Here is a 12,105-nt window from a genome sequence, read left to right on the forward strand (position 1 = left end):
TGTCCATCACCAACTCCCGGAGTTTACTTAAACTCATGTCCATTGAGTCAGTTCTTGAGGTTGCAAAGAGTTGGACACGACTGAGTGACTGAACTGAACTGAATCAGCATTTAGAGTTTATAAAGAAAAATATACTATGTGCTTAAAAACAGCATCACTGTAAAGAAAGCAAAAAAAAGTTATATATTGAATTATGATTTTAAATATTTTTTCCTCAAAGTCCTATGGTTAGTGAAAGGCAAAAGGTGCTTTAAAAACGCATGTCTTTTAATTTCTTTAAAAGAAATTTTGATCTCTCTTTATTTACATCAGAAATTTCTTATACAATGCTGTTCTTTCCCCTATCAATTCTGCTTACAGTTTTGATGGTACTTGGCCCTGCTCTTGACTCCATCTTTGTAAAAAAAATGATACCTCAAATCCAGTCCTTAATGCATTTTTCTCTGGAAGAGTAGACGGAAGATTCCCTGGCGGATCTGTTTAGTCTTTACGCTGTAAATGATGGGGTTCATCACTGGAGGTGCCAACAGGTAAATATTGGCCATGATAACATGTACTATAGGGGGGGACATGCTTAGCAAATCGATGGGTCATAGATACCCCAACCATGGGCACATACAGGACCAGAACAGCAAGCATGTGGGACAGACAGTTATTGAGGGCTCTCAGTCGCTCAGTCCATGAGGCTGTGCCCAAGATACTTTTCAGGATGAGTGTGTAGGAGAGCATGATGAGCAGAGGGTCCATCACAATAATGAGCAAGACCACAGCAAAAGCATACCAGTTGTTGACTCGGATGTCAGCACAGACCAGGCGAATCATATCCTGGTGGAGGCAGTAGGAGTGAGAGAGAAGGTGGGAGTGGCAGAAGGGCAGGCGCTTGAGTAGGAAAAGGGAGGGAAGAACAGCCAGAACACAGCGGCAAAGGATGGCTAATCCCATCCTGCCAACAACACTGTTGGTGAGGATGGTGGCATAATGGAGAGGGTGGCAGATGGCCACATAGCGGTCAAAGGACATGACCAGTAGAACTGAAGATTCCATAAAAGAGAATGCATGGAGGAAGAATAACTGGGCAAAACAGCCCTCAAAGCTGATCTTCTGAATGTTAAACCAGAGGAGCTGCATGACTGTGGGCAGGGTGCTGAGGGTGAGACCCAGGTCAGTGAGGGCCAGCGTGGAGAGGAACAGATACATGGGCTGGACGAGGGATGGCTCTGTACGGATGACAGTGAGAATGGCAGTGTTTCCCATGATGGAGATGGTGTAGAGACAGCAGAAGGGGATGGAGATCCAGATGTGGTAGGCCTCGAACCCAGGGATGCCCATGAGGATGAAGTAGAAGGGGTCTTGAGTGGTGTTAACCATGCTTGATGAAGGCAAAACCAGAATCTCTGTGTTCTGCATAAGAATTCCATCAATGTGTTACTGCCATTGACACATCTTCTATTCAATCCAGACCCCAAATATGTGTCTAGGATTGTTCTTCTAACACCGTGGCGCAATACAGCAGTCAGAGCACTGACAACAGAACTGTGATTCTTCCTGCCCTACATTCTTATTTACAGGGACCTTTTGGGGACTTCCCTGGTGGTTCAGTGGCTACGATTTCATGATCCCAGTGTGGGAGATTGGTCTCTGATCCCAAGCCAGGAAAATATATCCTGCTTGCTGCAACTAAGTGTTTGCATGCTGCAACTAAAGATCCGCACACTATAATGAAGATCCAATATGCCACAACTGAGATCTAGTGCAGCCATATAAATAAACATTTTTTAAATAAGTAAATTTCAAAAATAAAATCACCTATTTTTTCAACTTTCATGCCTGACCCTATACACTAAAATTTAGCATTATTCTTCCTATAAATCTTGTCACACATCTCACACCTGCTCATGTATAAATATATATGTACATACAAAACTTAGATGGGCTTCCCAGGTGGCACTAGCAGTAAAGAATCTGCCTGCCAATGCAGGAGACATAAGAGATGCAGGTTCAATCCCTGGATAGGGAAGATCCCCTGGAGGAGGGCATGGCAACCCACTCCAGTATTCTTGCCTGGAGAATCCCATGGACAGAGGAGCCTGGTGGGCTAAGGTCCACAGGGTCACAAAGAGTCAGGCACATCTGTAGTGACTTAACATGCCCACACATAAACTTATGCATATGCATTTTCTGACTGAAACTTCTCTCATCAATATTTCAAATAACTTTTCTAGTAACCCAATCCAGAGACTTATTTCAGTTAATCTTATACTTGACACACAGAAAAATAAGCTTCTGCTAACTACTTCCTTCTTTTCAGTTGAATAGACCTATTATTGAGAAAATAAATTATGGCCACAACACAATATCTTGTTTGAGCAACTGTATGGTCACAAGAGTCAGACATGACTTAGCGACTAAACTACCACCACATGGATTATAGTCCCAATTACTTTTATTTGGCACATGAGAAGAAGAGACGGGGAAAGATTACAGGCTTGGTTTGTGCATGTTGAGTTTGATGTTTGTAGGAGCTATCCAAGAGAAATGACAACTAGGCAGATGAATATAAGGCCTACGAAACAGAAAAGTTCTGTTGGGCATTTTCAGAGTCTTTGGCATATTGGTAGTAGCCAAGAACCCGGAAGTTGATGTGATCATCTTGGCAAGAGATAGGGTGAAAAATGAAGAAGTTTGAGGTGAGATCTAGATAAAAATGCAAGATTTAGCAATAGGGTAGGTGTAAAAGATAAACCAAAGGAAACTGTGAAAGACTGCCAGTAGAAATAAGTAAAATACAAGGGAAATGGTGGTCACCGAGGCCAAGCAGGTAAAGAATGTGGCCCATAGTTTAGTTCTTTGTAGATATTCAGTAAAATACCTATTAGAAAGTGTCTATATAATTTAGAGATGTAGATGCTAGTAGTAATCTTTTGGAAAGACACTTCTGTGGATCAATGGGACAAGAAGCTAAATTAAAGTGGTTTGAGAAGTGAATTAATATGAGGGATTGAAGACAGTTTCTATATGTCATGTATTCTAAAGCAGAAGCTATACTGTCCCTAGAAGATTAATAGAGATTTTATTTTTAAATACAAGGATGACTGTAACTTGAGGAAGTGAATGACAACTAATGTTTGAAGTGCACTGAGAAGGAAAGCTGTGAGCCTTCTTATGAGGAGATACACTCAGCATTTAATGGGTTCCTAGTATTTGTGGCTGCAAAGAGCTTCTCCATCTTTGGCTGCAAAGAATATAATCAATCTGATTTCAGTGTCAACCATCCGGTGATGTCCATGCGTAGAGTCTTCTCTTGTGTTGTTGCAAGAGAGTGTTTGCTATGACCAGTGCATTCTCTTGGCAGAACTCTTTTAGCCTTTGCCCTGCTCCAGTCTGTACTCCAAGGCCAAATTTTCCTGTTACTCCAGGTGTTTATTGACTTCCTACTTTTGCATTCCAGTCACCTATAATGAAAAGGACATCTTCTTTGGGTGTTAGTTCTATAAGGTCTTGTAGGTCTTCATAGAACTGTTCAACTTCGGCTTCTTCAGCGTTACTGGTTGGGACATAGACTTAGATTACCATGATATTGAATGGTTTGCCTTGGACACGAACAGAGATCATTCTGTCATTTTTGAGATTGCGTCCAAGTACTACACTTCAAACTCTTGTTTTTTGTTTTGTTTTGTTTTTTTTTTTTTTTTAACTATGATGGCTACTCCTTTTCTTCTAAGGGATTCCTGCCCACAGTAGTAGATATAATGGTCATCTGAGTTAAATTCACCCATTCCAGTCCATTTTAGTTTGCTGATTCCTAAAATGTTGATGTTCACTCTTGCCATCTCCTGTTTGACCACTTCCAATTTGCCTTGATTCATGGACCTAACATTCCAGGTTCCTATGCAATATTGCTCTTTACAGCATTGAACCTTGCTTCTATCACCAGTCCCATCCACAACTGGGTGTTGTTTTTGCTTTGGTTCCATCCTTTCATTCTTTCTGGAGTTTTTTCTCCACAGATCTCCAGTAGCATATTGGGCACCTACCAACCTGGGGAGTTCATCTTTCAGATTGATTATATTCTTTGCAGTCAATGATGGAGAAGCTCTATACAGCCAACAAAAACAAGACTGGGAGCTGACTGTGGCTCAGCTCATGAATTCCTTATTGCCAAATTCAGACTGAAATTGAAGAAAGTGGAGAAAACCACTAGGCCATTCAGGTATGACCTAAATCAAATCCCTTATGACTATACAGTGGAAGTGAGAAATAGATTTAAGGGACTAGATCTGATAGACAGAGTGCCTGATGAACTATGGATGGAGGTTCATGACATTGTACAGGAGACAGGAATCAAGACCATCCCCAAGAAAAAGAAATGCAAAAAAGCAAAATGGCTGTCTGAGGAGGCCTTACAAATAGCTGTGAAAAGAAGGGAAGTGAAAAGCAAAGGAGAAAAGGAAACATGTACCCATTTGAATGCAGAGTTCCAAAGAAGAGCAAGGAGAGATAGGAAAGCCTTTCTCAGCAATCAATGCAAAGAAATAGAAGAGAACAATAGAATGGGAAAGACTAGAGATCTATTTTCTGAAAGAGATGGGAATACCAGACCACCTGACCTGCCTCCTGAGAAATATGTATGCAGGTCAGGAAGCAACAGTTAGAACTGGACATGGAACAACAGACTGGTTCCAAATAGGAAAAGGAGTATGTCAAGGCTGTATATTGTCATCCTGCTTATTTAACTTATATGCAGAGTTCAGTTCAGTTCAGTCGCTCAGTCGTGTCCGACTCTTTGTGACCCCATGAAACGCAGCACGCCAGGCTTCCCTGTCCATCACCAACTCCTGGAGTCTACCCAAACCCATGCCCATTGAGTTGGTGATGCCATCCAGCCATCTCATCCTCTGTCGTCCCCTTCTCCTCCTGCCCTCAATCCCTCCCAGCATCAGGGTCTTTTCCAGTGAGTCAACTCTTTGCATGAGGTGGCCAAAGTACTAGAGTTTCAGCTTCAGCATCAGTCCTCTCAGTGAACACCCAGGACTGATCTCCTTTAGGATGGACTATATGCAGAGTACATCATGAGAAATGCTGGGCTGGAGGAAGCACAAGCTGGAATCAAGATTGCTGGGAGAAATATCAATAACCTCAGATATGCAGATGATACCACCCTTATGGCAGAAAGTGAAGAGGAACTAAAAAGCCTCTTGATGAAAGTGAAAGAGGAGAGTGAAAAAGTTGGCTTACAGCTCAACATTCAGAAAACTAAGATCATGGCATCCAGTCCCATCACTCATGGCAAATAGATGGGGAAACAGTGGCTGACTTTATTTTTCTGAGCTCCAAAATCACTATATATGATGACTGCAGCCATGAAATTAAAATATGCTTACTCCTTGGAAGGAAAGTTATGATCAACCTAGATAGCATATTAAAAAGCAGAGACATTACTTTGTCAACAAAGGTCTGTCTAGTCAAGGTTATGGTTTTCCCAGTAGTCATGTATGGGTGTGAGAGTTGGACTATAAAGAAAGCTGAGCACCAAGGAATTGATGCTTTTGAACTGTGGTATTGGAGAAGACTCTTGAGAGTCCTTTGGATTGCAAGGAGATCCAACCAGTCCATCCTAAAGGAGATTAGTCCTGGGTGTTCATTGGAAGGACTGATGTTGAAGCTGAAACTCCAATACTTTGGCCACCTGATGCGAAGAGCTGACTTATTTGAAAAGACCCTGATGCTGGGAAAGATTGAAGGCAGGAGGAGAAGGGGAAAACAGAGGATGAGATGGTTGGATGGCATCACCGACTCAATGGACATGGGTTTGGGTGGACTCCAGGAGTTGGTGATGGACAGGGAGGCCTGGCATGCTGCAGTCCATGGGGTCACAAAGAGTTGGACACGACTGAGCGACTGAACTGAACTGAACTGAAGTATTTGTGGAGTCTACTCTAACTCCTCATAAAGTGCCCATAAATGCCAAACTAAGAATCCTTCAAAAATCATTACACTTATGAATTCAGAAAATAATTCAAAATAAAAGTATGGGAAAAGGAAAAATAAAGATGAGTAAAATGAAGGAATTGTTCAATTAGAAAAGCAAAAAGATAAACATCAAAAATTATGTGTTTGTAAGGATTTGTGTAATCTGAATTCCTCTAACAAATCTGATAAAAGAAAGGAAACATAGTCAAACATAATGAAATGAAATAGAATGAAAGAAGTAAAACTGTTGAAGAATTTTTGAGGTCAATGAGAGGTCACCAATAAAATTTTAAATAATAGGGATTATTTGTAGGACTTAAACTATAAACCAAAAGACAGGAGGTCAGGACAAAATTTTTTAAACTTAACACTGAGTACTAATGGACTTGATTAATATAGCTGAGGTATTAGAAATACTTTCTAAAATATTCTAAGTAAAGAACATGCTAATCAGAGAGATGTAAGGTCTTTATGGAAGCATAAAGGAAAGAACATTGTAGGTACAAATGATGATGGTATCTATTCAAATACTCATGTCCAGACTCACGTTTGTACTTTCTTGTTCCTTCAGTGTTTTCTGTGGCCTTTATTCTCTACTCTGGCTGAGTGTGGTTTTATACTCCTGAAGATTCCAGGCTAGAATGTAAGAGCTGGGTGAAGAAACCTCTGAAAGAATCTTATAGGAATACGAGGACTGTGCTCTGAGATTTGAAGCCCCAAGGGACAGAGCCAGGAAAATTAACAGCTACAGCAAATATAATAGTTAACTCTTACTGAGTGTTCAACATGTATCAACCACCAACCAGCCAACTCATGGAAATGTGTAGATTTTGTGAGGTGATGTGGAAAAGACATAGCCTGTGCTCTGGCAGATTTTTTTTTTCCCCTCAGCAATCAATTCCCTTCTGCTTACTACATTAAGAAAGGGACCGTTATGTTGGAATAGTGCTGATTTTTGATGTTGTCATCTTGAAAGTGATTAAACTCGGTTTTGATACAGCTAGATTTGGGGAAAGATATCCCAGATCTCTTGATAGATTCAGAAGTCAGAGAGGCAAAATGGATTTTTTTTTTCCTCTTACATTCTTACAGATATTAACCTTAACATACATTGTATTACTTCTTCCCCAGGAAGAAATATATAGAGATAATTGACCTAGGGTTTTATTTAGAGCTTATTTAGAGTATGCTTTTCCAGGGTGGTTCAAACGGTAAAGCGTCTACCTGAGGTGCGGGAGAACTGGGTTTAATCCCTGGATGGGGAATATCCCCTGGAAAAGGAAATGGCACCCCACTCCAGTATTCTTGGCCTGTAGAATCCCATAGATGGAAGAGCCTGGTAGGCTACAGTCCATGGGGTTGTAAAGAGTCAGACACAACTGAATGACTTCACTTCACTTCACTTTCTCCAAACAGTGGAAATCAGCAACTGTTTGTGAAATCTGTTGTTTCCTACAACCAAAGGCAGTGTTGCCTGCAAATGTGGCTTATCTTTGTGACTCCTCCTGTATCTGGCTTACTTGAGTTTTGAGAACTTTTTGGTTCCAGGAAAGACACTCCCACAGGAGACACGGATTCGATCACTGGATCAGGAAGATTCTCTGGGGAAGGGAATGGCTACCCACTCCAGTATTCTTGCCTTTAGAATTTCATGGACAGAGGAGCCTGGCAGGCTACATTCTATGGGGTCACAAAGAGTCGTACATGACTGAGTGACAAACACTATTGAGTATTTAATTTTAGCTGTTTGCAATTTTAGTATTTCCATTTTATTTTTAATAGCTTGCAATTTATTGCTTAAATTCTACATCTTGAAACTTAAGTCCTAGGCTATATTAATCAAAATTATTTTAATGTCTGTGTATGCTAACCCCAATACCTGGACCATCTGTGGATCTAATCCTATTGTTTTCTTTTTTAATCTCTTAATTTATATTCAAATTTTGTACTTTATACTCTTGTTTAGGTTTTAATGAATGTCATGAAAAATTATGAGAATAATTTGAAGTGTCAATTAATAACTTCCTGCTGAGAGTATCTAATTTTACTTCTGGTTAGAGTGACCAACCATCCCAATTTGTGACTCAAGGATTTCCTAGGATTTGGTACTATCTGAGATACAGTTAGGGAAGTTTTGAAAAACTGAATTGATTGGTTGCCTTAATTCTTACAGACAGAAGAGTAAAATTAGGTAGTGAGTTGATTTTATAAAGAAAACTAGGGACTTCCCTGGTGGTCTAGTGGTTAAGACTTCACCTTCCAATGCAGGGGTGTAGGTTTGATCCCTGGTTGGGGAGCAAAGATCCCACATGCCTTGCAGAAAAAAAAAACTAAAATATGAAACAGAAGGAATATTGTAACAAATTCAATAAAGACTTTAAAAATAAGAGAAAATAAAATGTTTTTTTATTTTATATAAATAAATTGTATAAAATAAAATGTTTGTTAGTCTAGTTTGTTTCTAAATTTCTCTATTCTAAGGTGAGAATTTTCTGGGATAAAATAAATGCCTTGGCATTTATTAGTCCCCTCATTCTTGGAGATATTTGTATTCTAATTTTTTTTCCCCTTTGCAATACAGCCCTTTGAGGATGCTGTAAGTGCTTCTGGTTTTATAAGTTATTATTTTGAATTGACAAATTCCTTAGGTGGTAGAACTGCAAAAAAACAGCCTCACTCTTCTATGTCTCCCTTGTATTTGGAATTTCATCCTTTATATCTTCCTGGCATTGGATGCTCTCTGAAGTCATTTGCAAAACATTTCTTTAACTTTTCTAATTATTCTTGACAAAAGGATTGGTCTGAAACAAATCAATATTCCCTTGATGAATGTAAAAATGCCTATATTTCATGTAGTTTTCAAAGTGTCCTGATTAGTAATTTAGCTTATACTTACTTGAATATGATTACACAGTTTTGTCCTGTTGAGAGAGTAAATAATCAAGGTGGTGTCACAGGTCTAAATTTTAAGTTAGGATAATAAATATAAAGGAAGAAAAATATAAAGACAAACAATATTTTTCATAGTCATATTGGATTCTGCTTATTATTTAATTTTATAGACACCCAAAGACTTCCCATATGGATATGGTAAAGAATCTGTCTGTCAATGAAGAGGATGCAGGTTCAGTCCCTGGGTAGGTGAGATCCCTTGGAGAGGAGAATGGAAATCCACTTGCCTGGAATATTCTTGCCTGGAAAATCCCATGGACAGAAGAGCTTGGTGGGTTACACTCCATGGGATCTCAAAGTGACTGAGCATACACAGCACAGATATAGAGACTTCTAAATTATTTTCACTGTGTGATTTTCTACAATTTTGTCTGATCTTGAAGTTATGTTTGAGTCTGGACATTAGGAACATAGTGATTCAAACTGGAAAGATTGGAGCTAGCTAGACAGGGCATGGTGTACAGAGTTCTTTCTAGGAAAGAGCTAAATTAACCATGATCTGATAACTAATGATAAACTCTGACTATAACAGAATATAAATGTCTTTTATGGCCTTGAATATAGAATTGATAATATACTAGAAGCCTGAGGATTCATCATGTAATCTGAGAGAGAAAACGGAAGTGAGCACATAAGATCTTCATTTTATGTCAAGCCACCTGACAAACTGGTCCCATCTTCTCTTACTGAAACTTTTAGCTATAGAATATCTTTCTTCAGACACTCTAACGGTATCCTATATTCCTTTCTCCTCCCAGGGAACCACCATTCTCTCACTTCTCTGGTCATCTATGAGATGCCTCTAACTGTGGGTTTACCAGCTTGGTTTCACTTGATATTTCTAAGTCATAATTCACTTCTGAGTTCTACCATCCATCAGCAGGCTGTGAATCTAGGATATAGTTGCAGACAACTGAAATCCCTAGGCCAGACTCTATGGAAAAATAGTATCTAGAAACCTGGTGGTAGAGTTACAGAATTAACTTTTACCAAAAAAAAAAAAAAAAAAAAATGGATTTTTTTGGCACCTCTACAACATACAACACAAGCAAAGATTATTAAAATTAAATTCATATTCAAAAACTTTATTTTATTCAAAAGTATTATAAAAATTATTTAAAATTGGCTCTAAACACCATTTTGGGAAGCATAAACTTGAACCCTCTAGTGGCAGAAAAAAAAAAATAGTTTCTAAACTCCATGAGGAGCTTAGTTTCTTTTGTCCTCACATTATACCTAAGGCCTAGATTTGTGGAATAAGCGAACAAAGATAAATTTCTTTCTGACCCATTGAGTTTGTTCAATTAATGATATTTGACTGTCTACTGAGAGGATCCAAAGAGCTTCAATTCTTGCTTAGTTGAAAGTATAGTTTAGGCTTTTATGCTGGAGTTTGATCCAACTGGATTCCACTGCTAATTTTTGCATGTATAGGTTTCAGTAAGATACTTACAATATCTAAGCATCAGTTTTCACCTGAAAAATAATAATTGCATTAAACATAATTTGTAGGATTTTTGTGGGGAGAAATTGAGATAATAAATATAAGCTTCCTAGTGTACATTTTTATCTCAAAAGTCTTGGTTAGTTTCCATAAAATATAAATGCTAAATTTTTACATTATTCCAAATATCTGCAAAGAAATATCAAATCAGAAAGAACATATTAATGTCCACAAAGGGGATTTTTCTTTTTTGAAAGATCCTACATTATGGGTGGGAGACCTTCAGACTTCTGCATAATGAACAAGATTTGTAATCTTCAGTCTCCCAACTTGGGAGTTTTGGTGAGAATGAGTGAATGCCACATTGGAGCCAGTACTCAAAGTCTCCTCTGAGCGAGCTACTCAGTATGTCCTTCTGCTGTTGAGCTTGGGTACTGAGAGGGTAACAGGCAGGGAGGCTAGGGGTCTCCAAACAGAGGAAATAGGCTGCAAGTGCCAGACATTTTTATCTCTCTTAAGCGGCAGGAGGAAACAAACCAGCGATATTTTTTTCTTCTCTATACAAATTTAAAAGGAGGTTTCTCTTAAAATGCTGTGTTGCCATGACACCTGGTTTCACCTGAAGCTAACTACTCTCAAACCTTGAGTTAACCAATAAGTTTCTTTTTCTTATGGAAACATTGTCTTAAGCTATGTTAATGTACCCCAGACTCTATCTTCAAGTTGGTTCCACCAAATGGCCTAACCTACTTACTCAGATATTGTTCCCCTAATCTATGTAAATGAAACTATTTGTTTGGTAAACTGCCCTTCTACAAGATTCAAGTCAATCATTTTATGGCCAGGGATGAATTATCTGGTGCCATTCTAAATTCTAAGACATTCCTTTCTTTTCATTAACAGACTGTGAGTGACTATATAACTACAGCTAAAGACTAGGAGGCAGGTATTCTTTCTGCCCCCTTCTGATGCCTATGTCAGAAGCTTTCTCTATCTCCTTTATACTTTAATAAAACTTTATTACACAAAAGCTCTGAGCAATCCAGCCTCGTCTCTGGCCCCGGATTGAATTCGTCTCCTCCGGAGGCCAAGAATCCCAGCGTCTTATCGTTCAGCAACAACTTTTCAGTACCAACAACTCAAGAAAATGTAAATCCTTGCACTTTCTCTTTTCCTAGAACAGTTGACTCAATAGATTTCCCAGGACATTTTCCAATATTTGATTACTTTTTTCCCTTATGTGGAGTTCTATGTCTTCATAAACAATCCTTCTGGTGTTCCTGTTCCATCTATGCAAAGTATTGCGCACAACATGTTTCAAAATAACATCAATTCTTTACACTGTTCTGTCATACATAATCCCTCTCCACTTGTACCCCAACTCCTGCTCACCAACATATTATGGATAACCTCCTCCTGTTGCTCAGTCGCTTCAGTTGTATCCGGCTCTTTGCTACCCTGTGGGTTGTAGCCAGCCAGGCTCCTCTGTCCATGGGATTATCCAGGCAAGAATACTGGAGTGAGCTGCCATTTCCTCCTCCAGGGCATCTTCCCAACCCAAGGATCAAACCCACATCTCCTGAGGCTCCTGCATTGCAGGCAGATTCTTTACTACTGAGCCACCAGGGAAGCCCAACCTCCCATTAGATAGCATATTTTAAGGTAACATCATTTGTATAACCTGCAAGCTGGGACCACTTGTGGTTACAGAAAAAGTCTCTTTCTACTTTGTCCTTTGT

At 39.2% G+C, this 12,105-nt stretch overlaps 1 protein-coding gene across 1 annotated transcript; it reads right to left on the reverse strand.

The window, feature by feature from the left end:
* Window positions 1–428: 428 nt before the first annotated feature.
* On the reverse strand, window positions 429–1,407 carry LOC110145113 (olfactory receptor 51Q1-like). Its single transcript, XM_070464696.1, is given in 2 exon segments — window positions 429–566; window positions 568–1,407. Coding segments are annotated over 2 exon segments (978 nt in total).
* Window positions 1,408–12,105: the final 10,698 nt, after the last annotated feature.

Source organism: Odocoileus virginianus, unplaced genomic scaffold, assembly GCF_023699985.2.
Source record: "Odocoileus virginianus isolate 20LAN1187 ecotype Illinois unplaced genomic scaffold, Ovbor_1.2 Unplaced_Contig_64, whole genome shotgun sequence".
Lineage (NCBI taxonomy): Eukaryota > Metazoa > Chordata > Mammalia > Artiodactyla > Cervidae > Odocoileus > Odocoileus virginianus.